This window comes from Hypanus sabinus, chromosome 9 (genome assembly GCF_030144855.1).
Source record: "Hypanus sabinus isolate sHypSab1 chromosome 9, sHypSab1.hap1, whole genome shotgun sequence".
In the NCBI taxonomy this organism is placed as follows: Eukaryota; Metazoa; Chordata; class Chondrichthyes; order Myliobatiformes; family Dasyatidae; genus Hypanus; species Hypanus sabinus.
The window spans coordinates 108,478,816-108,505,153 of NC_082714.1; the positions used below are offsets into that span (position 1 = coordinate 108,478,816).

General features: G+C 38.7%; 1 protein-coding gene across 1 annotated transcript in view; it reads left to right on the plus strand.

Annotated features, from left to right (window-relative positions):
* rtf2 (replication termination factor 2) overlaps positions 1–20,579 on the plus strand; it is a 59,610-nt gene extending 39,031 nt beyond the window's left edge. The window contains exons 6-9 of the mRNA XM_059980392.1: positions 500–613; positions 10,041–10,095; positions 12,057–12,143; positions 20,245–20,579. Of these exons, the coding sequence (XP_059836375.1) occupies positions 500–613; positions 10,041–10,095; positions 12,057–12,143; positions 20,245–20,441 (453 nt within the window). The 3' untranslated portion in view covers positions 20,442–20,579. The remainder of the gene's footprint in view (positions 1–499; positions 614–10,040; positions 10,096–12,056; positions 12,144–20,244) is intronic.
* The last annotated feature ends 5,759 nt before the right edge of the window (positions 20,580–26,338 follow it).

Consider the following 26,338-nt stretch of genomic DNA (forward strand, 5'->3'; position numbering starts at 1 on the left):
AAAGGCCTTGCAAGCAAAATCTCAGTCTCTAAGAAACTTAATCTGTTGAAAATTTAAGGATATTTCTTCATGTGTATTTTGAACAAGAACAAATAAATGTAATCAGCAAAGGCATGTGAGGGCTGAAATAGACCATGGTGTTTGTTGACACACTAATCCTGTCCAGCCTTGACTGTGTATGCTTGATTGCCGTAGGAATCTGGAAATGGCTGTTCGCAACTAGATTATTCCATTTTTCCCAGTGACAGTTCGTCTGTCTGACTGTGTGGGAGAAAACTGCTCGTGGGCATTAGGAAATTTGATCCCAATTAAGTGCACAACTGATTTAATTTATGGTGGACAGATTTGTTTAATATTTACATGCTTGAAGTAATGCAAGTTTATGTTTTCATTCTTTTTCACTTGACTAATAGGACTGTATGGGCATTATTCTGATACTGGTTTAGTGATGGAAATGTATATTTGTTATGTACAGTTAATATTTCATTTTGTGCTCCAGTGTGGGGAATCCTTCAAAGAAGATGATGTGATTGTACTGAATGGGAGTAAAGAGGAAATGGCAGATCTTCAAAGGCGAATGGAGGAAAGAAGACATGTAGCCAAGCTGGAAAAAGTAAGCTAGTAAAAGACAAAAACCTTAGAACATTAAGACAATTATGGGCTGTGAAGCTGATGTCTTGACCAGTGTTTTGCAATGGCTGCAACTGGCCAGGCCATTTTGTCAAGGTAATGATAATAATGAAATAAGTCAGTCAGCTTCTGAATGAGAGATATTGGGAGAGCTATGAAGTCACCTACTTAAAGTTGCTTTTTCTCATTTAATTGACTTGGGTTTCAATTTTAAATTAATCATCAAGCTATAAATAATTTTGAATGAAACATTTAAATATGATTGCTGTTTCTAATGAAATCAGGATGCAGTGATTTTCATGGCTTTCCTTTAAAATGAACATAATTGAATTATTTAAAAAGTGGACAAAACTAAAAAGGTCACAGAACTCTAATCTTTTCTCAGTACATACATTCCAAGTACTGCTGTCACATATTAGTTGATTCAACTAATGTTAGTCAGTTTGCTGCAGTTCTCAGCTAATAGGAACTCAGTAATACCCTTGGACTTTTGGAATCTGCTTCTCACCCAGTCTTTATTTACCTTCCCAGGGTAGAGTATACAAACTACAGTTTGCTGAAATACACACTTCCATATGGTAGGATCCAATGTTCAAATATATCTATGGAGAAGTCACCTTTTGTATATTACTGTTACACACAAACTCATAAGTCCAATTTGTGTACATGCTGTCAGAGACAACACAATCACACTCACTCAAATATAATTACGCATACGCACAGGCGCCACAATAGCACCGCACTATACAGCTCGGGGAGTTGTGGAGTTTGGAGTTCAATTCTGGCATTGTTCTGTAAGGAGTTTCTGTACATCCTCCCAGTGGAATGCATGGGCTTTCCCTGGGTGCTCCAGTTTCCTCCCACAGTCCAAAGATGTACAAGGTAGGTTAATTTGTCGTTGTAAATTGTCCTGTGATGAGGTTAGGGTTAATTGGGTTGCCAGGGTGGCATGTCTCGAAGGGCTGGAAGGGCCTTTTCCACACAGTATTGCTAAATAATCATTTTTAATTATTTATTTATTAAATTTTAGAAAACTACAAGAATAAATGTGATAATAAAGTAGTAAGAAAAATAATATTAACCCTCCCCCCTCCCCTTAACCCTCCCACCCCTTAACCCTTATCTAAAGAAAAAAAAAGAAAAAGAAGAGAAAGATTGCCTGGATATCGGAGGATCCCCACATGCTCCATGGAGTTCAAAATAATTTTAATATTTATTTTTACTTTCCCGAATTACTTTATAATTTTATCTTCAAAGGACCTATGTACTTAATCCTATCTTTTGTAGGTATGGGAGCCAAATTTTCAAAAATATATCATATTCATTTCTTAGATTGCATGTAATTTTTTCAAGTGGGATACAACTATGTATTTCATTATTCCAACGATCCATAGTTAAATATAAATCAGATTTCCAAGTAACTGTGATAACTTTTCTGGCTACTGCCAATGCAATTTTTATAAATTTTTTCTGATATTTATTCAATTTAAGTTTCGGTATTGTCCCTTCAATGTCTCCTAATAAAAATAATACTGGACTATGTGGGAGTTGTACTGCAGTAATTTGTTCCAATAAAAGTCTTAGATTTATCCAAAATGGTTGAATTTTAAAACAAGACCAAGTAGAATGTAAAAAAGTACTAATTTCTCGACTACGTCGAAAACATTGGTCAGACATATTTAAATTTAATCTATTTATTTTCTGTGGTGTTATATATAATTGATGTAAAAAATTATATTGTATTAATCTAGTCTAACATTTACTGTATTTCTCATACTATCAGAACATAATCTTGACCAATTTTTTCCATCAATTTTAACATTCAAATCAGATTCCCATTTTTGTCTTGATTTATGAATTCCTAATTTAATTGTCTGTTTTTGAATCAAATTATACATACAAGATATAATTTTTTTAATTTTTACTTTCTGAATTAATATTTCTATTTCACTAGGTTTTGCCATCAACATTGTTTGACCCAGCTTTTCTCGTAAATAAGCTTTTAATTGAAAATAACAAAAAAGAGTATTATTTGATATTTTATATTTATTTTTTAATTGATCAAACAACATCAATATACCTCCTTCAAAACCATCACCTATATATTTAACCCCCTTTTGGAACCAATTATGTAAAAGTTTATTATCCATTGTAAAAGGAATAAGCCTATTTTGAATTAAAGTTCTTTTTGCTAGTAAAGATTTCTTTATCTCATCGTCCATACTTACCTTATTCCATAAATCAATCAAGTGTCTTAATATAGGAGATTCTTTTTTTTCCTGAATCCATTTGGATTCCCATTTATATATAAAATCTTCTGGTATGTTTTCTCCTATCTTACCTAATTCTATTCTAATCCATGCTGGTTTTTCTTCATCAGAAAAAGACGCAATAAATCTAAGTCGATTTGCTTTATATTAATTCTTAAAATTTGGAAGTTGTAACCCTCCTAAATCAAATTTACATGTCAATTTTTCCAATGATATTCTTGACATCTTTCCTTTCCAAAGAAATGTCCTTACATATTTATTCAGTTCCTGAAAAAACTTCTGAGGTAATTGTATTGGTAAAGTTTGAAATAAATATTGCAATCTAAGAAATATATTCATTTTTACAGCATTAACTCTACCTATTAATGTTATTGGTAACGTCATCCATTTATCAAGATCCTCTTTTATTTTTTTTAATAATGGCAAATAATTTTGTTTATATAAATTTTTTACATCATTATCAACTCTAATACCTAAATATTTTATCCCATTTATTGACCATCGAAATTGAGTTACTAATCAACATTGATTATAATTTCCTTTAGTAAGGGGCAAAATTTCACTTTTATCCCAATTTACTTTATACCCTGATACTTTCCCATATTTTTCCAATCTAAAATATAATCTTTGCAAAGATTGCAGTGGGTTTGTTAAATAAATCAAAACATCATCAGCAAATAAATTAATTTTATATTCTTCTTGATTAACTCTAAAGCCCCCAATGTCTGAATCTGTTCTAATTAATTCAGCTAATGGTTCTATTGCCAATACAAATAAAGCGGGTGATAATGGGCTAGTTGACCTCGTTAAGCAAAATGGTGTTGAAATCTGACCATTTGTAACTACTTTAGCTTGAGGATTAGTATTTAAGGTTTTAATCCATTGTATAAAAGATTTTCCTAACTCATATTTTTCCAATACCTTAAATAAAAAATCCCATTCCAATCTATCAAATGCTTTTTCTGCATCCAAAGCAACTGCCACACTCATTTCCTCTCTTTTTTATGCCAAATGAATTATACTGAGTAACTGGGTTATATTATCCATTGATTGTCTGTTTTTAATAAAACCTGTTTGATCCATATGTATTAATTTTGGTAAATATTTAGATATTCTATTAGATAACATTTTTGGTATTATTTTATAATCTGTATTCAACAAAGAAATGGGCCTATATGATGTTGGTTTTAAAGGATCTCTATCTTTTTTTTACAGTTATGATCGCTGTTAAAAAAGATTGTGGGAGTTTATACATTCTTTCCACTTGGTATATTAATTCCATAAAAGGAGGAATTAATAAATCTTTAAATTTTTTATAAAATTCAGGAGGAAAACCATCTTCTCCTGGGGATTTATTACTCTGAAGTGATCCTAAAGCTTCTTCAACCTCTTTTAATGTCAAGGGCATATCTAATCCTTTCTGTTCTTCCGAATTTAATTTTGGAAGGGTTATTTATGATAGAAATTTATCTATCTCAGCAATCTTATTTTGTGATTCTGATTGATATAGTTCAGTATAAATTTTTTTAAGTTTCATTAATTTCTAAAGGTTTATAAGTAACCTTATTTACACTTGTTCTAATTGCATTTATTGTTTTAGAAGCCTGTTCTGTTTTCATCTGCCAAGCAAGAATTTTATGTGATCTTTCACCTAATCCGTAATATTTCTGTTTAGTTCTCATAATTACTTTTTCTGTATGATATGTCTGGAGTGTATTATATTGTAGTTTTTTATTAACAAGTTGTCTTTGTTTTTCTTCTGTCGTATCTCTTTGAGATTCTTTTTCTAACTTTATGATATCTTTTTCCAATTGATCTATTTCTGCTGTATTCCTTCTTAATTTTAGATGTATAACTTATAATCTGACCCTTATTATGGGAAGCTTTCATCGCTTCCCATAATACAATTTTATCCTCAACTGAATGTAAATTTATATCCAAAAAAATTGAATTTGTTTTTTCATAAAATCACAAAAATCTTGATGTTTTAATAAAATTGAATTAAATCTCCATCTATAGATTGATTCCTCCTTATCCATCATTATCATTGTCATTATCAAGGGGGAATGATCTGATAATATTCTTGCTTTATATTCCACACTTTTCACTCTATCATGAATAATCTCTTTCTCTTGGATTAATTTTTCTCCATATATCAATCAGATTTAAATCTTTCATTAATGATAAAGTTAGTTTTATTACTTTTGATTTTGTAGCAACTTTAGTTGATCTATCCAAAAATTCTAATCTAAACAAAAATTAAAATCTCCACCTATTAATATTTTATCATGTGCATCAGCCAAGTTCAAAGAAACTTCTTGTATGAATTTTGCATCATTTTCATTTGGTGCATAAATGTTCATAAAAGTCCATAATTCTGAAAAAATTTAACAATGTATAATCACATATCTCCCCACAGGATCAATTATTACATTTTGTATTTTAATTGGTAGAGATTTATTAACCAAAATTGCAACTCCTCTCGATTTTGAATTAAATGAAGCTGCAAAGACATTTCCAACCCAATCTCTCTTTAGTTCTGTTTCTGTTAAATGTGTTTCTTGTAAAAAAAAAACTATATCTACTTTCATTTTCTTAATATATGTTAAAACTCCTTTTCTTTTCACAGGTCCATTAATTCCATTAACATTAAAACTTAAAAAATTAAGTAAACTAATCATTCATAATATCTTGGGAACTCTTTAAAATTCTCCATGTTGCTATGAGTCTCTCCCCAACCATCCAGGCAAAAAAGAAGAAAAATAGAAGAAAGATAACTAATATATAAGAAAAAAAAATACCCCCCACTAATGTTGCGGATAAAAAGAACACAACATTACCCCCCCCCCCCATTTTACGGGTCATGGCAATCGCCATGATTGTACACATGAAACTCACAGCCATCGATCAGGAGCTCCTCCAGCTCCCTCGCAAAAGCAAAAAAAAAAGAAAATCTATTAATGAAGAAAAAAAAAGAAAATAATTAATGTCTCTACTCCCAATTAATACTCCTTGACTATTTTTTTTTCTTATAAATGTCCATCAAGTCCAACCTTTTTCAATCTTCATCATTAGTCCATTTCATTTCTATAATTCTTTACTCCTCTTCGTGGACATCAGGTAATTCTTGTACAAATTTCTCCGCTTTCCGGTAGTCAACGAAAAACCTTCTTTCTTCGTTATCCAGGAAAATTATCAATTTTGCTGGGTAGCTCAATAAATAGCCCTTTTCCCATAAAGATTTTTTCACTGGATTAAATTCCTTCCGCGTCTTCAGAAGATCGTAACTTATGTCTGGATAAAAAGAAACTCTTTTCCCTTCTATTATCAATTGCCCATTTCTCTTTTTAGCACCTTGAGTAGCTGCCTTCAGGATCATTTCTTTATCTTGGTACCTTAAGCATTTTATCAAAATTGATCTTGGATTTTGATCTTGTTGAGGGCTTGGTCTTAAAGCTCTGTGTGCTCTTTCAATTTCAATTACTTGGCTTCCTCCTTTCATTTCCAAAATTTTGGAATCCATTCTTGAAAGAATTTTATTGGATTTTCTCCCTCTGTACCTTCCATAAGACCAACAATTTTGATATTATTTCATCTACTAGATTTTTCAAGCGCATCTATTTTTTCCAACATCCGTTTTCTTTCTGTTGTCCAGGCAAGATTATTGTCTTCTATCTTAACTATTCTTTCAGTGTTTTCTTCAACTTTTACTTCCATCTCTTTATCTTTATTATCCATCTTCTTTTGTTTTTCCACCACATTATTGAGTGTATTCTGCATCCTTCTTATATCTGTTCTTATAGCTTTTAATTCGTTCGTCATATATATCAGGATATCTTTTATCTCCTTTAATCTCCTCTTTTCTTCTTCCTCTGAATTTTCCAAAGAGTCTGATTCTACTTCCGATTCACTGCCAGTCTTAGTTGGGATTTGTAGTTTTGTTAATATCTGTTCATGCATACTTTCGCGCATGTGTTGTTCTTGCCGTTTCTTCTTAGAGACCGCCGCCATTGCCGCAACTTCTTGTCCCGCATCTTCAGAAGTGCCATGCACTTTGCCAGGGGAAAATCCAACTTGAGTCCGAGGCTTCACCAAGACGGTTAGGCCTTTTTCCCCGCTGATTTGCGCAGTCTTCGAAGTAGTAGCTTTCTTGTGTCTCAGTTTAGGAGCCATATCAAAAAATAATCCTGAGTTGCTTATAAATAGTTTCTAGTAGGTATTTGTTAACACTTCTTCATTTAAGCCTTATTTCATTACTTTTTACGAGGGAGCTGGATTCCCAACGTCTCGACCCTATGTCATCACGTGACGTAGTCACGTAATTAAGTCAAGTGGACTTCTACATAATACAAAAAAGCACAAGTATTCATGCTCACATCTCAGAAAGACACAAAAACAAGTACATATTGACGTGCATGTACACATACGCAATCACTTCACAATACACTAATGCAAATGGACTTGTGCTGAAAACATAGTCATACATGCATATGTATGCACTCAAATTCATGAAATCCAATGCGTACGTACTCATACAGTGGGGGTACTGTGGACAATGGAGAAGCTCATCAACAATGAAGGAGCTGATATATTTCTAATTCAGAATGGTGTTCAACTGAGAGGGGAACCTGCAGGAAGTGGTTCTCATCATTTTCTACCCATGTCCTTTTGATAGTAGAGCTCAGAGTTTTGAGAGAGGCTGTGTGAGGAATTGCATTTTGTAGATGCTCTGCACCACAGCCACTGATGAAGGGAACATGAGGAGTAGAGAATTGTTCCTTAACATGATAGTTGTTCAGGGAGCAGTGGAACCTCAGGAGCATACGGCCGGCATTATGAATGAAGGATAGCATGTAAGGGGTGTTTGATGCTTATGAAGACAGTTCATTGTTTATGAACATCAACTAATTCTAAATCAGGTTAGAAACTGCAAAGTGAAAGTAACTGTGGAAAAGGCAGCATTAGTTATCAGGGTAGACAGAGATTATTGGGACAGAGCTTGGAAGACTATTCATTCTGGAGCAGCCTTGGCTATATCAGTATGTTTTAAATTTAAAAACTTTAATAGTACAGTGAGCCATGGGGTTCAACTTAAAACTGTAAAAGGAAGGATCTGTGGTTAAATGGGTTAAGAACAAATAATATGCTTATCAACAAACTGATGCTTAGATAGGGATAAGGTTACTTTGTATATCTGTTTTTCAATAGCAAAAGATAAAGGGGAGGGTTATCCCATTGTATATCAGAATAGATTAAGCTGATGGTGCCAATTGTGAAGACAGTAATCAGGGGCATGAGGTGGATTGTCCAAACTTCTACACTTGTCCTCTTCTCCATAGCTCCTAACAAAAGACCCCAAACCAGGCTGCTGTCCTTCAGAAACCTGATGCTGCCCAGCTTTTTCAAATCTTCCCTCTCATCCTACAGGGCAGAATGTTACCAAGACAAACCCAATTGGCTGACACAACCTTTCTAAGTTGGGCGAATGGATCCTTATCTCAGCTGAAATCAGAGCACTAGATTATGAAACTTGCGTACAGAACACACTGCATCTACAGAAAGTGACTAAAATATAATGCCCAACAGCATAGCAGTAGAAATAGTTTTAACCAGGATATTGCAAGTATATTAAGGGAAAAGAGTACACAGGGAGTGAATGGGGCCTCTCAAAAACCAAAAAGAGCCTCTGTGTAGAGCTGCTGGAACCTAGTAAAGTCATCAATGGGATATTTTCCTGCTTTTATTATGGAGAAAGAGACTAAGGAACTTGGTGACAACTAATCGGGATGTATTAAGGATAGTCCACATAACAGCTGGGGAGGTACTGGGCATCTTAAAATGTCTAAAAGATGGGTAAATTTTTGGAGCCTGGTAGAATACTGGGAAGTTAGTGAAGAAATTTTCAGGGCTCTGAGTGAGATACATGTATCATTTTTAGCATTGTGTGAGGTGATGAAAGACTGGAAGGTGGCTAACGTTATTCCTTAATTTAAGAGGTGCTGCAAGATGATGGAAGATTTTGTTTTGGACTGGAAGCCCATGACTGGTAGTGCACTTCTGGGTTTGGTGCTGGGCCCATTGTTGTTTGTACACTCTCATTTCAGATCATTGGTGTAGATAACAAGGCATAGTTAACAAGTTATCAGATAGTAACATAGACAGTTAAGTTGGTTACCAGGAATTATAGCAGGATCTTGAGCAACTGGGAAAGTACTGTAAATAATGACAAATGGAGTTAATTGCAGATAAATACAAGGTGTTGCATTTTGGGAAGTCAAATCAAGGTAGGACTTTAATGATGAACAAAGGCCCTAGTGAGTGTGTTGAACAGAGGGATCTAGGAGTACAAGTACATTGTTCCCTGCAAGTGATTTCACAGGTAGACAGAGTGGTTAAGAAGACTTGTGACATGCTGGCCTTCATCAGTCAGGGCACTGAGTATCTAAGCTGGGATGCTAAGTACAAGACGTTGGTGAGACTGCCCTTGGGAGTAATGTGTTCAGTTTTGATTATTCTGTTATAGGAAAGATGCCAATAAACTGAAAACAGCAGAAAAGATTTACGAAGGTGTTATTAGGACTCAAGAGGCTGAGCAGTCTACGGGTTTATTCCTTGGAGCATAGGAGACTGAAAGTGACCTGAGGGGGCAACTTTTTCACAGAGAGGGTGAACAAGCTGCCAAAGAAAGCAGTTTGAGCAGTTGCAAGAACAACATTTTTGGGGGGAAAAAAGATTTGGATAGGTACATGGATAGGAAATATTTGGAGGGATATGGGTCAAACATGGACAAATGGAACCAGCTTATATTCGCATCTTTGTTGGCATGGACAAGTTGGGTTGAAGGATCTGTTTTTGTGCTGTATAGCTCTGGCTCTATACCTAGTTGATCCAGTCTCCTTTCTAGTTATAGATTGGGGTAACCTGGGATGGCAGAACTATCTGGTTGTAATGCCTATACTGAGATCTATTGTTTGAGCTGGGTTCATGGTTCAGATTGACAGTGTGGTCTATGATGTTAACTGCAACAGCTGAAGAAGCAGAACCTTGCCTTTTCCATTTGTTGTCTTGTTGGCTTCAGTTCTCTGTGCTTATATATTAATTGTATTTCTTACAAGTAGTCATTTCATTATTCTTTCCCAGAAAGCTAAGAAGTCCAAGGCCAATGATGAGGTTTCTAAAGCTGGACTTGTCAAAGGTACTGTATAAAACTTATCGCTGATTATTTAACGCTATTTCACAAGGACATTGATTGATGGAGTAATTTGCTTCCCAGCTTTTCCACAAAATGCATATAGATTTTGTTAATTAAAGTACAAAATAGTTTACAAGAAGAATAGTAATTGTACAGCTCTTTTGAGAAGTCATTGCCAGATGTGTCTGGGCTTAGATCTTAAGTATTACGATCTCAATGTAAAACATTGGTTAGTGCAATGCAGAATTTCAATAATAAATTAATGTGGAAATGAGTATGTGGAGAGTGAGACAGTGTATGGAGCAAGAATTTAAGTTTCCACTGAAGGAGAGTGAAACCCAGAGTTTACTGAGCGTGAGTGTCAGTTTGTGAGTTGCTGATAAGTTAGTTGGCAGATAACTGGTTAGTGTTCCATTTTAAACTCCTTTGTTTACTTCAGATGAGTGAATGAACCTTATAAATTCAATTATAGCAGGACAACTCAGACCTGTGAAAGTCACAAACGATGCCATGTATGAACCTCAGCTTGCTTCCTACATGGAGAATGTGATGTCAGAGAAATACAAGCATCAGACTTAGCTGGTCTCAAAACTGCTCACAGCCATAGAATCTATTAAGTTTCTTGATCAGTGGTGATCCCTAGGGTACTAGGGTGGGTTACTTGGTAATGCTGTTGAATGCTCCTACTTTGTCCTTTGTACTCTTTCCACTGCCCTTCCCATTCCTCAGTTCACCCTTGCCTCTGTACCTGCCCCTAAACCATTTGCACCATTCAGCAGTTCTGATAATCCGTGGTTATTCAGTTTAACCACCATTAGTGGCTTGATATGGTGTGGTGTAAATTTGGTCTTGCCCATTCTGCTCCTTTCCGATAGTGCCTTCCATTCTCTGCCCAGCTGTTCTCATTTTCTTATTTGCACTTACTGTGGCCCACTCCCAGACACCTATACATTATCTTGTTCAGTGATGCACATCAGTCTTCTCAGTGGGTCCTCCTCGTATTACACTTGCAGTGATGTGAGAAAGTGTGATATCAGAAAAACAAAGTGCTGGGAATGTTTCCTAATGAAGGTAGCTGGTTTGACAATGGAAATTCTTTGTCCACATCAGTCATGAGGCTTTGGATAAGATGTTTCCCATTAAGCAGTGCATACCTGAAGTGGTTCCAAGTTTATATCCAAAACTCTGCCAGTTTGGTTGATATCAACTGGAGCAGCAGTTAGGATGTGGCACGGTGTGGAAGAAAAAGTCATGCAGTCCTCTAACACTTAAATGGTTTGAAATTACATCCACTGAGCAGAGATTATACCCAAGTATGGGTGTCACATACCGGCACTTTCAAACATGATCACTTGTGGGGAAGTGTGGATAATTGGTACTTGTAGAGCCCTGGATGGAGGGAAAAAAATATTCTACTTACCTGAAAACCTATGGAGCCAATAACTTAAGTAATGAATTAGAGGGCATATATTATGAAGAAAGGTTGAGCAAGCTGAGAATTTTCTTCCTGGAGCAAAGGAAGATGAAAGATGACTTGATAAAGGTGTATTAGATGATAAAATACATTGGTAGAGTGGACTGCCAGCACCTTTTTCCCAGGACAGCAATGGCTAATACAGAGTGAATAATTTTAGTGTGATTAAAAGAAAGTATAGTGGGAAGTCAGAGGCAGGTTTTTTTTTTGTATATAAAGAGAGTGGTAGGTGCGAAAAACTCGTAGGGGCAGATACATTAGGGACATATAAGAGACTCTTGGGCACATGGGTGAAAGAAAAATGGGGAACTAATGTATGTGGCAGGGAAGGATTAGATTGATCTTAGAACAGTACAGGCCCATTGTTAAACCTACTCCATGTTCTCCAGAACAGATTAAAAGTTAAGCAGGAGTATCTTGCAACAGAAGTGAAGTCTTTAACCATAATGGAGGGACCAAGTTGTATAAATATTTTTGTTTTCTTTTACAGAAATCTCAGGGCCATCAAGCCAGAAACAAGAGAAAAAAAATACAGTTGACAAGATGGCTACCACTTTGTCAGGCACCAGCACTGCAGGTTAGTTCAGTATGTCGAATGATGTGGAAAGAAATTGATTTTACAGCTGGCATACTTTGATTTTTGGGTATTTTTTAAAATTTAGTTCAAATCTCTAATATTGCTTAAATGAATCAAGGGTTTTAATTGCAGTTGACACCAAGATGTTGAGCATGCTCTGAATTAGGAGAATTTTAGTTCAGAAGCTATTCTTTAACCTTGTTCTTAGGTGGTACTTTAGGATCAAGGGTAATTTGATCCCTCTCTAATTTTGAGAGTTCTGAGATGACTGAGGCCAGTGTGAGACCGGCATCCTATTCTACAGATGGGGTAGGATGTATCTGAAGGGGTAAATGGATGGGTACTTCGTGAGATGGATGTACCATTTATATCATGCTCTCAATGCTTGAACCTAATGTTCTCAATGGCATCCCACATGCTGCTGCTCGTATGCCAGGGATTGCCAGAAATCAATAAAGATGTTGCACTTTTTTTCTCCCTCCGAGGGATCTTTGAGTGCATCCTTGAATCTTCTCCCCTCTCAGCTGTGTAATCTTTTCCCTTGATGGAGCTTGGGAGAGTGAGTCTGATACTGGGCATGCAAAAGAAGAGATGACTGGGGTGTTGGTTGCTCTAGAGAGGGCCATGAGCTATTCCCCTGGTTTATTTGGAGGATTCTGAGGTAGTTCTAAATTTTGCAGGAGAGCAGGGATCACTACCTTGTAGGTGATGATGAGTTGTGAGGCAGGTTTGAAGTTTTGATCTTCAAACTCAGCTAACCAAAATCCGTTCTGACACCTGAAAAAGGTGGTGAGTATCATCATCCTGACACATGAAGTGATCTCAGAGACTCAGAACTTTTATTGTTGGAAGGCAGGGTGACAGCAGGGACAGGTTGTTAAATACCTTGGTCTTGTAGATGTTGAATGCAAGGCCTATCCTCTTGTGCATTTCATTAAATAAATTGATGATGGCTTGGTGTTGGGTGCATTTAGCACATGCCAGTGAAAAACTGCAGCACAACCAAGGCACTTTGCAGGCTTAGAAAAATGCCATTTATGGATAGATTAGACTGGACTGTAAGTTTGCTGGGCAGGCACAATGCATGGAGATTTTTGTTTTAATGGATTACCATCAGTCTCAAAGAAACAACCATTCTTGAGGCAAACCAACACATCCTGTGAATATGATGGCTGCTGCTGCTGCTTCATTGTGTGATCCACGAGCAAGGCCACTGTCTCTGAGAGCCAGAGACAGGGTGCAATCCTGACCACCAGTGCTGTCTGAGGAATTTGCACATTCTCCCTGTAACCTCATGAGTTGCCTCCAGGTCTCCATTTCCTCCAAAATCCCAAAGACAAATGGGTTGTTAGGTTAATTGGCTACTTCAAATTGCCCATTAATGTGTAGAATGTGAGGAGAATTGATAAGAATGTTGGGAGAATAAAACACTAGAATTAATACAGGATTAGTGTGAATGGGTGATTGACGGTTAGTGTGAACTTGGTGGGCCAAAAAGCCTGTTTCTGTGTTGTATCTGAAAGTTCAAAGTAAAATTTCTTATCAGAGTCACCACATACAGATTATTTTTCTGCAGGCATATTTAACAAATCTGTAGAACAGTAACTGTAAGTGAAATCACTGGACAACAAACTGAGTGAATGCAGATATAAAATAGCAATAAATAATGAGCATGAATAACAAGTCCTTAAATGAGTGTACTTATCCCCTTTTTGTTCAAGAGCCTGATGGTTAAGGGGTAGTAAAGGCTGATTTATACTTGTGTGTTGCATCTGCGCCATAGGTGTCGCGTATCCTACGCTGTACCCTACACAGTAGGGTGATGTGCACCTCTCCAGAAAGGTTACTCACACATTGTGGCAATGCAGACCGCAACAAGTGTGAATGGTCTGCTTGGTAGCATCGCATTTCCTCCTACGTATTTCCGGTTGCTTCTTCTCTGCCATGATTGTAGGCTTGCATACACCGATACAAAATAGATGAACCAAATCTTCAAATCTACCTGCCGACATGCAAAAATGTTTGAAATGCATTTCCTTGTCCACGTCTCTCATGAAGAAACTCAACACAGTGGTGTAGCGACCCCACCGCCAACTAGCGTTTTGGCACACACCAACGCGTACTCGCTATGGCGTAGAGTGACGCACAAGTGAAAAATCAGGGCTACGGTGTAGCCCATACACGTGTATAAATCAGCCTTAACTGTTCTTGAACCTGGTGGTGCGAGTCCTGAGGCACCTGTACCTTCTACCTGATGGCAGCAGCAAGAAAAGAGCATGGCCTGGGTTGTGAGGATCTTTGATAATGGATGCTGCTTTCTCCAATGGTTGGGAGAGTTTTATCAGTTTCACTTTACCTTTTTAGGATATTCCGCACAAAGGGTGTTCCCCTACAGGCCGTAATGTAGCCAGCCAGCACTTTACACCACATATCGATAGAAGTTTGCAAAGACTTTTGATGACATGCTGAATCTTTGCAGATTCCCGAGGAAGTAGAGGCTCTGTTCTGCTTTCTTTGTAATTATGTTTACATGATGAATCCAGGACAGGTCCTCTGAGATAGTAGCACCCAGAAATTTAAAATTATTGATCCTCACCACCTCTGTTCCTCTGTTGGGTACTGGCTCATGGACCTCAGGTTTTCTTCCCTTGAAAGTCTATGATCTCTGGCTATATTTACAAAAAAAAGGCCACTTGCCTATAGTAAACAATTAATACTCTTAGTTGGTTATATTTGATTAAAAATACTACAATATGATGAACAGTTCAAGCCATTTTTTTTTAAGTTTAGTTTGCTCCATGTCAGAGGTAAAAAATGGCTTTCAAAAATCCAAATCCTGCGATGGTGGAAATCTGAAAAAAAACAATAGAATGGAAATTCTCAGCATTTTTGAGGCAAGGTCCACACTTTATTTAGTTGTGTTTGACTTGAATGCCACCGTGCTGAACTTCTATCTACTATAATTTCCAACAGTCAGGTTGCAGAAAATAGCAACGGTTCTTTTAAGCACCTAACTTGGAACTGAAGCTAATCAGAGATTACACTTCATGCCAGAACCACCAAGACTTGCAATTGTGTGGTCTTGTATTTAGTATTTGATAAGGTCTGCTAGCTCTTTGTGTGAGTGAAAAAACATAAAGGAGCAACTAGAACTGGGGTTCCTGACTGGGTCCTTGGTTAATGGTCGGGGTCCATTGTATAGAAGAACCCCTCACTAGAAACAGACAAATTCAGAGGCTTGGTGAGAATTGGTTGTTGAGAAGGTTTGAAAGAGAATGGGAGGCTTCATACAGATCTGCAGGAGGAGTAACATGAAAGCGCAGTTTCACTCAGAGCAGGAAGCAATCAGCAGAGTTCTCACCTACTTGCATAGGAAGTTGGTGTGGATTTATTGTTAAAGTCAATTGTGAAAAGAATGCAGCTTACTGATAACAATTCTGATGAAGGATTGAAGCTGTGTAGTTTTGTAGCCAGTTGTCTTGTTGATGTGAATGTTTTGAGGTATGTTGTAGTTGAAGAGAATATCATAAATTTGCAGTCAAGTCTAAAAAGGGGAAGAAAATGAAATTGGTAAGATGTGTGGAACTTCATGGTTCTGTTTTCTGTTGTATCAAGTCAAGTCACTTTTTATTGTCATTTCGACCATAACCGCTGGTACAGTACACAGTAAAAATAAGACAACATTTTTCTGGACCATGGTGCTACATGAAACAATACAAAAACTACACAAACTGCATAAAGTGCACAAAACAGTGCAGGTATTGCAATAAATAATAAACAAGACAGTAGGCACAGTAGAGGGCAGTAAGTTCATGTCAGTCCAGGCTCTGGGTATTGAGGAGTCTGATAGCTTGGGGAAAGAAACTTACATAGTCTGGTCGTGAGAGCCAGAATGCTTCGGTGCCTTTTCCCAGGTGGCAGGGGAGAAGAATTTGTGTGAGGGGTGCGTGGGGTCCTTCATAATGCTGTTTGCTTTGCGTATGCAGCGTGTAGTGGAAGTGTCTGTAATGGTGGGTAGAGAGACCCTGATGATCTTCTCAGCTGACCTCACTTCCGCTGCAGGGTCTTGCGATCCGAGATGGTGCAATTTCTGAACCAGGCAGTGATGCAGCTGCTCAGGATGCTCTCAATACAACCCCTGTAGAATGTGATAAGGATGGGGGATGGGAAATGTACTTTCCTCAGCCTTCGCAGAAAGTAGAAATGCTGCTGGGCTTTCTTTGCTATGGAGCTGGCGTTGAGGGACCAGGTGAGATTCTCCGCCAGGTGAACACCAAGAAATTTGGTGCTCTAACGATCTCTACTGAGGATCCGTCGATGTTCAACGGAGAGTGGTTGCTCCGTGCCCTCCTGAAGTCAACAACCATCTCTTTTGTTCACATTCAGAGACAGGTTGTTGGCTCTGCACCAGTCTGTTGGCCGCTGCACCTCCTCTCTATATGCTGACTTGTCGTTCTTGCTGATGAGACCCACCACGGGCATGTCATCGGTGAACTTGATGTGGTTCGAGCTGTGTGTTGCAGCACAGTCGTGGGTCAGCAGAATGAACAGCAGTGGACTGAGCACACCACCCCGGGGACCCCCTTGCTCAGCGTGATAGTGTTGGAGATGCTGCCTCCGATCTGGACTAACTGAGGACTCCCAGTCAGGAAGTCTAGTATCCAGTTGCAGAAGGAGTTGTTCAGGCCCAGTCGGCTCAGCTTTCCAATCAGTTTCTGAGGGATGATTGTGTTGAATGCTGGGCTGAAGTCTATGAACAGCATTCGAACAAACATGTCTTTTTTGTCCAGTTGGGTTAGGGCCAGGTGGAGGGTGATGGCAATGGCGTTGTCTGTTGAATGGTTGGGACGGAATGCAAACTGCAGGGGTTCCAGTGAGGGGGGCAGCAGGGTCTTGATGTGCCTCATGACAAGCCTCTCGAAACACTTCATGATGATGGATGTGAGTGCAATGGGACGGTAGTCATTGAGGCAGGACACTGAAGACTTCTTTGGCACGGGGACGATGGTGGCGGCCTTGAAGCACATTGGAACAATGGCACTGCTCAGGGAGATGTTGAAGATATCAATGAGAACATCTGCTAGCTGGTCTGCACATCCTCTAAGCACTCTACCGGGAATCTGGTCTGGAGTAAATGGAGCAGGAGCAGAAGAAGGCCACTTGGCCCTTTGAAAGTATACAATTTCATACGTTCATGGCTGATCTGTGTAGCTTCAACTCCTTATTTCCACTCTTTCCCAGTAAAACTACCACCATCTTGGTTTCTTTCTTCTGCTTTTATTCAACAATGTTTTGGACTTGAGATTCAGTGGAATCTCATTTCTTGCATTTCTTTAAAACTCACCTGGTTCACCGAAACGTTACTACATTGTGCTATAACATTTTTAAAAGAAAAAAAAGTGAATTGGAAATACACTGAAATATTATTTAAGTAGCATCCAATATCTGAAAAATCTGCCTGTCCAGCACTATTGAAGTCCTGAGGATGCTAGATAACTGGATATCATTTCTGAGGTTAAGTTTACTTTTGTATCTTTATTTGTCTGAATATCATCCCTTCTATCATTTAATCACTCCTCACCATTCTTTACTGCTCTGCATATTACTTACTCCACCTCACATACTTTTATCACTCTGAGTCATTAAAACTTGTTGCTTTGTTTAAAATGTACACTCAGTAGCCACTTTTTTTTTTTAAGGCATACCTGCTCTTCAATGTAAATATGTAATCAGCCAATTGTGTAGCAGCAACTCAGTGCATAAAAGCACACAGACATGGTCAAGAGGTTCAGTTGTTGTTCAGACCAAACAGCAGAATAGAAAGAAATATGATCTAAATGACTGACTGGAGAATGATTGTTGATGCCAGATGGGGTGGATTGAGTAGCTGAGAAACTGCTGATCTCCTGGGATTTTCACACATCCGTCTCCAGTGAGTGGCAGTTCTGTGGGCAAAAATGCCTTTTTAGTGAGCGGTCAGAGGAAAATGTCCAGACTAGTTCAAGATGATACCAACTCAAATAACTGTGTAACAACAGTGGTGTGTAGAAGAGCATCTCTGAATATGCACAACACATCAAATCTTGAAGTGCTACAGCAGCAGAGGACCACGAACCAGAGGTGTCTAATAAGGTGGATAATACACACATGCATATACACCACACCTACCCTCCCCCGGTCAAAATATTGTTTTCTCGCCCATAATTTGGGTTATTTCTGACACTTTCTGATTATTCTTTCAGGGAGCCAGTCTTTGTGAGAATAATCCTAATAGATATGGATGATCGATATGCATTGTATTTGTCAATGTTTCTGGATGCTATTACTTTAGTTGATCTGGGTCCTGGAGTTGACATTTGCTTCTCGGCATTTATCACACTTTGGGTGGGAGTTAATGGAGGGAATGAGAACAGTTCTATATTTCCATTACTCTTTATGATTGAGTTCTATCTGATGTGTGTATTTAATTTTAATATTATGCTGCCTTGTTCTGTTTGGAGGAAAAAAGCTTTATGAGTGTATTGTTACACAATGTTAAAATTTAGTTCTGAGAAAATTCACGTGTCGATGTCTTTATGGACTTGCTTGGTAAATGTTTGTGTGTGCCAGCCCCCTGCGCCCTCTCCCCCCCCCCCAACAGATCAACATGCCAAGTTATTGCCTTGTTTTCTGTATTACTAATAGTGTAATTCAGAGTAGTACTCCGTTTATCTCTCTGATATGTAGAATATGAGGCCAATTTTAATTTGCCAAATGTGATAAAGTAACCATGTATTAACCCGCTGTGTTTCTTTCTGCATCTTTAAATGGGGGGAGTCATTAAGGTATCTCAAGAGATCCAGGCTGTAAGTTGACACCTTCAGTGCAAAGACAAGCAATGGACCAATACATTAATTCATCTCCTTTCTCCCAGATGTTTCAGTCTGTGCTATTGAGAAGGGCAGAAACAATTTTAAGTTTTAAGTGAGGCTAGGTCTAGCTCCAATTTAAGTTTGCTGATGTCACCACTGTTGTTGGCTGCATCAAATCAGCATCTAAGAGAGAGAATGAAAATCTGGTTGAATGGTGCCACGACAACAGCCTCTTACTCAACATCAGCAAAACCAAAGCTGATCATTGACTATAGGGGAAAGAAACTGGAGGTCCATAAGCCAGTCCTCATTAGGAGATCTAAAGTGGAGAGGGTCAGTAACTTAAAATTCCTTGGCTTTATAATATCAGAGGATCTATCCTGGGATCAGCACATAAGTGCCATTACAAAGAAGGCACAGCAGCACTTCTACTTCCTTAGAAATTTGCATTTTCAGCATGTCATCTAAAACTTTGCCAAACTTGTATTGATGTACAGTGGAGAGTATCCTGATTGGTTGCATCATAGCCTGGTATGGAAATACTAATGCCCAACAACAAAAAAGCCTACAGTAAGTGGTGGACACAGCCCAGTCCATCACAGGCAAATCCCTCTCCACTATTGAGCACATCTACAAACATTGCCATAAGAAAGCAGCATCCATCATCAATGACCCCACCATTCAGGCCATGCTCTCTTCTAACTGCTGCAATCAGGAAACAGGTACAGGAGCCTTGGGTCCACACTACCAGGTTCAAGAACAATTACTATCCTTGAGCCATTAGGCTCTTGAACCAGTGTGGATAACTTCACTCATGTCAACTCGGAACTGATTCCACAACCCACTTTCAAGGACTCTAGAACTCATGTTCAGTATTACCCATGAACAGTACCTCTCTTTTTAAAAAATATATTATTTCTGTTTTTGCACTATTTTAATTTAACTATTATATATATTTACTTTTCTGTATTATTATGTGTTGCATTGTACTGCTGCCACTAAGGTAACCATTTTCATGACATGCTGGTGATATTAAACCTGATTCTGATTTCATAGTTTGACTTTTGTTTGTCTGCTGTCAGTCTGTTTGTTTGTCAGTCTTTGTGTGTAGTTTTTCATTGATTCTATTGAATTTCTTCTACTGTGAATGCCTGCAAGAAAATAAATCTCAAGGAAAGTTATATGGTGACAAAATAGATATTTTAATAATAAATTTACTTTGAACTAATGGCTCCTCTACTTTCTTCTAGAAAATGGACAGTTCTCAACTTCAGCATCCACATCTGGGAAAATGTGTAAACCTGCCACCAGTCTTGCCAAACGATCTTTTACAGAAATGGCAGAAAAGTCTGAGGCTTACAAATCCATCTTCACATCCCACATCTCAGCTAAACGCTCAAGAGAGCAGAAACCCAATTGGATCACTCATACAGCTTATTATTACTGAGCCAGTCAACAATGTTCAGGAATATATTCTTGCAGTTTTCTAACTGGCTTTAAACTGATAAGATAAAACTATTCATGTTTAAAGGCTTTCTCTTGCACTCTAACACAAAGGAATAAATAAGAACTTGTTTCTAGCTTGTTTGCTTTGTCTAAGATGAACCATTATACTTTTTAAACATTTATAGTACTCATGATCAGATGGTTACTTGACAGTAAATTTACAGTCAAGAAGCTATTCTGGTGACTGATCTCATCTATTCTGTACTGAGGATTTGTTTTCCTGAGGATTAATGTTGACATCTGTGTTAAAGTTTTCACCATGTTTTCTGTGCACAGTTTTTGCACTGTACAGAAAATGTGCCTTATGCTTGCAAGAAATATATTTTACTTTCATATTTTGAAAATATTAAAAGTTGAGTTTTATTTGAGAGAAGAAACAGGTTACCATATATTGCTAGTAAATACCTTCAAGAGCAAGGTAAATAAAGCTCTGGACCATAGAAAGAAAATTTCATGTTTTTCTGTAGCAGCACAATAGGTTGATCGGAATTGTGTTGTACAAAACATTGATCAGAATAACACCATGTTGGCCAAGGTGCACTTGGAATATTAGGTATAGTTCTGGCCATCACACTGCTGGCCTTGGTGGATTAGAAATATAGAAGAAAATGTTGAAATCAAATGAATCAAGAACAGTGGAAGCAGACAGACCAATTGCCTTTGTTCTTGCTATGAGGGAGGAGATGGAGGCTGCCATTTTATGAAGACACTGTGATCTCCATTTTGTGAGTCAGTTGCTTGGCTTGATCAGTGTTGTATTAGACACAATAATGCCGGGGGCAGTCTGCTAAACTAGGGATCATTTCCAACTAAGAAGTTATTTGGGAGGAGTTCTTTGGTTTGATATAACATGTAGGCGTGTGAAGAATGTTGGGATCTGTTTCAAGCTGGTTGCTGATTGAGAACAAAGTCATAAATTACCGATTGTCACTTGCTGGGAAGAGTGCAATAAATGGATGCTGGCCTGGAGCAGAGCCAATAAGATGTTGAGGGTCAGCCAGGTGATGTGTTTCCTCTGATACTGGAATGCCACATTTGAATTGATGGGAATGAACATAAAAGTGGACACTGATTACTCAAGAGAATCATCATCACGAGGAAGAGCCTCCACACCAGGGGCTGGGAGAAGAAAGGATTGATTGATTATCTGGTCAACAGAGATCCCTTATTTCAGTGCTATAAATTGGAAAAGTTGTCTGAGTGATTATTAGTACAGAGGGAACAGTAGAATTCATGTTCTAAGTTGTTGGCCCTGAGTCAGCGTAGTTATGTGGTTGTTTGTGCAGACAATAAAGTGCAAGGTTTGATTAATTACGAGTTGCATAGTGAGTTTCCTAATTTAGTTCTGTTGATAAATGGTCAACAACACTATATAAAGTATGTGACATCATTAGAAAGGGTGCAAAAGAGATTCACCAGGATGTTGCTGATTGGAGGGTTGTAGTTATAAGAAGCAAGTGAATAGGCTGGGTCTATTCTCGCTGGAAAATAGGAGGCTAAAGGGTGACCTTATAAAAGCTCAAAATTGAGGGGCATAAATACAGCAGATAGTTTAAAGGTAGCTATTTGAAACAAACAGCCAGAGGAGAGATGATGGAGGCAGTATAATAGTAACATTTAAAATGCTTTTGAACAGGTACTTGGGTAGGAAAGAAGATGACGGCTATGGGCCTAATGTGAACAAATTAGATTATGGAGATGTGCATCACAATTTGCATGGATGAAAAGGTTTCAATGAGGTAATGGTGTACTGTCCAGAATGTGAGAATGTAATAGGGTAATTCCATAAATTTGTTCTACCACCCCTTCTAAACAGGACATTGGCTGCAAGTAAGTTGGAAACTTTTTTCATGCTTTAGCTAAATTCATGAAGATGATAGGAGCTGCCTGCCCAAAAATGCCAAATGCAGTAGCAGAGCCATCACAGTAATTGAAACCAACCAGCTTTTGATATTGTTCCCTGCCATGGAATTGTCTGTACTATTGAATATACCTAATGATGCATTCAGAGAAAATCTGTAAGGCAGATTTATGTTGGCGGGAAAACAGTTGTCCAAACTTATTCCTACTTTGCAGAACTGTGTAGATCATGGTTCAAGTATATATCAAGTGCTGTTTAAATTTCTGAGCCAACAGCTATTTTGGACACCCAAGTTCCACATCTCTACTGGTTTCTGGATAAAAATGTCTTCCCTCATCTCCCCTCAAATACTTAAATCAATTACTTTCACTGGCTCTTGACCACTCGCCTGGCACATCTTCTGTACGTGAAGGATGAACTGTACCCCAACTCTATAGTTCATGCTTGCAGATACGCCTTCCTGCTTTTATATTTTATGCTTCAGAAACAAAAGCATTCTACATTTTTTTCCCACATTGGCCTCCACTGCTGCCTTTAAAGATCAAAGTCCTTCACGGGACCCAATACCCAATATCTATTGTCTGTTGCTTCTTGTGCCTTCCCACATGAATCACTGGATTAAATTCCAATGGCAATTTCTAAATCATTAATGTGCAAATTCTAACCTTTTGCTGCTAATAAGGTTACGGAATGCAGTTGGTGTCTTCGACGGGCTTCAGTCATCGCAAGCAGTCACTTGTTTTGGTAAGGCACCGCGAGAATTAAAAAGAGCGCGGGGCTTTCTGACGGGCTCCGGTCGACGCCAACAGCGGGCAGCGCGGGGCTTTCTGACGGGCTCCGGTCGTCGCCAACAGCGGGCAGCGCGGGGCTTTCTGACGGGCTCCGGTCGTCGCCAACAGCGGGCAGCGCGGGGCTTTTCGACGGGTTCCGGTCGTCGCCAACAGCGGGCAGCGCGGGGCTTTCTGACGGGCTCCGGTCGTCGCCAACAGCGGGCAGCGCGGGGCTTTCTGACGGGCTCCGGTCGTCGCCAACAGCGGGCAGCGCGGGGCTTTTCGACGGGTTCCGGTCGTCGCCAACAGCGGGCAGCGCGGGGCTTTCTGACGGGCTCCGGTCGTCGCCAACAGCGGGCAGCGCGGGGCTTTCTGACGGGCTCCGGTCGTCGCCAACAGCGGGCAGCGCGGGGCTTTCTGACGGGCTCCGGTCGTCGCCAACAGCGGCTTGCGTTCGGGAGGTAGTGCGAGATTTACCAACAAATTGGAGCCTTTCGCAGGCTTCAGCCATAGTTATTTATTAGGCTAATAAGTTAATTTTAAAAGCGGAGCAGCTAATGTGGGAGCGCGGCAGTTTTTGAGTGGTCGTGTGGGAAGAGGCGAAGGCACTAAGTTTCCTTCCTTGTATGTTACTACATATCTGTTGTAATGAGAATGGGTCTATTGCCAGCGATGTGACTTTGTGTGAGATGTGGGAACTCAGGGAGACCACCAGTCTCCTTGGTAAGCACACCTACATGAAGTGTGCACAGTTTGCAATCGTGCTGGGGAACTAGAACTGCAACTAGATGACTTTCAGCTCATATAGGAGAATGAGGAACTGATAGCTACAGAGAGTTAGTCACCCTTGAATTGCAGGAGGCAAGTACCTGCGTGACTGTCGGGAGAGGGGAAGAGAATAGTGCAGAGTACCACTGTAGGCATTTCTTGAATAACTTTGGATACTGTTGGGGGCGGGGTGATTTAGCCAGGGAAAGCTACAACTATCAAGTCTCTGGCACAAAGTCTGGCTCTGGCTCATGTTGTCGTGTGCATATTGATACCAACGACATAGATAAGAAAAAGGATTAGGTGCTGAAGAGAGAATATAGGAAGCTAGGTAGAAAGCTGAAAAATGGACCTCAAGGGTAGTAATCTCTGGATTACTGTCTGTGCCATGTGTCAGTAAGGGTAAGGATGATATGGCAGACAAATGTGTGGCTGAGGAATTGGTGCAAGGGGAAGGGTGTCCGGTTTCTGGATGATTGGGATCTTTTGTGGAAAAAGTATGACTTCTACAAAAGTGATGGGTTACACCTGAACTTGAGGGGGACCAATGTCTTTGTGGGCATGTTTACTAGAGCAGTTGGGATGTTTAGATTAAGTTGGCAACAGGGTGGGAACTGGAGTGATAGGACAGTGGATGGTGAGGTTGGTGTACAAGTAGATGCAGTTTGTAGTCAAACTGAAGGAGGATAGGCAGTTGATAGGACAAAATTGCAGTCAGTGGGATGGGTTGAAGTGTGTTTTTAAACTGAATAGTAGATTCAACAGTTCTGAAAAGTAAATATAAAGTAAAAGGGAAAGAGAATGCAAGAGAGATTATGAAAGTCTCCAGGATGTTTGTAGGCCTCCGTTAGTCTCATGAGACCATGGATTTGTGCCTTGGAAAGTTTCCAGGGCGCAAGCCTGGGCAGGGTTGTATGTAAGACCGGCAGTTGCCCAAGCTGCAAGTCTCCCCTCTCCACACCACTGATGTTGTCCAAGGGAAGGGTATTAATCTCCAGAAGACATAAAATGATGGTTTAGAAAGGGATGAGAACTTAACATCCAGTAACATGGGGGCAAAATTGAAAAAGGTGATGAGTACAGTACCGAAGGTATATTTGAATGCACACAACATACAGAATAAGGTAGATGATTGTGTAGAGATTGGTAGTTATGATGAGGGCATCATTGAGTTATGGCTGAAGGAAGATCATAGTTTGGAGCTTAACATTTAAGGATACACATTGTATCAAAAAGATAGGCAGGTAGGCAGAGAGGCCTCTTGCTAAAAAATGAAATCAAATAATTAGAAAGAGATGACGTGGGATTGGAAGATGAAGCATCCTTGAAGACAAAGATGGCAAGGGGTAAAAGCTCCCTGAAGGGAGTTACATACAGACCTCTGACCAGTAGCTAGGATGAGGGGTACAAGCAATGGGAGATTGAAAAGGCATATAAAAGGGGCAATGTTACAATAGTCATGGGGAATTTCAATATGTGTGTAAATTGGGAAAATCCGGTTGAGTGTTTGATCCCAAGAGAAGGAATTTATAGAATACCAATGCGATGGCTTTTTAGAGCAGCTTGTGGTTGAGCCTGTTGTGTATTTAATGTTTCAGAATTATTTGTTTGATTAGCATTCTTATTTGTTTAAATAATTATATGTATATGTACATGAATTACATACATCATTATGCTATCATGTGGTACGTGTACTTCATTTTAAGTCAACACGAAGTTAGACATGCAATCCCAGACTCCTGTGTTTTCCTTTCAAATAGCTTAATGTTGTTAAATTACAAAGCATAACATTGGTGACAAGATATTTTTTAAATGAGCCCAAAACGTTCAAACTGAAAAAAAAGGTGAATAATAACACAACTGAGCAAGTGCAGAGAGGGTCAAGTTTTTTTTTTAAAAAGCGGTGCAACACATGTTATTGGAAGAGAAAATATCGAGTTGTTTTTAAAGTGAGAAAATGGAAGAATTCACAGGTTTATAAAGTGTGAGTACTGGGTGATAAGCATATTTTTAAAAAAAGCAGAAATGGCTGGCTACAACAGAAAGTGGTGTTTAATTACACAACAGAGAACTTGATTTTATATACTGAACAAATATTTTAAAGTAATTGAAATGGCCAATGAGAAATGAGTATCAATTTTGCTGAGTGTATTGTGTTTAAAGGCATACAGTTTGCTTTGAAGTTTGACTGCTCCAACCAAACCATCAGAAATTAGCTTTGCTGATATTTTCAAAGTAATTCAGGAGCATTTAGAACTAAAGCCATTGTTGATTGCAGAACTCTTTAGGTTTATGGGTGGAATCAAAAGGAAGGGGGAGGGGCAGTCCATTTCAGCATATGTGGCTGAATTGAGAGATTGTCTAAATATTGTCAGTTCAGTAATGGGCTTAATGATGTACTGAGAGATTGTTTAATTTGTGGAATCTTACAAGAAAGCA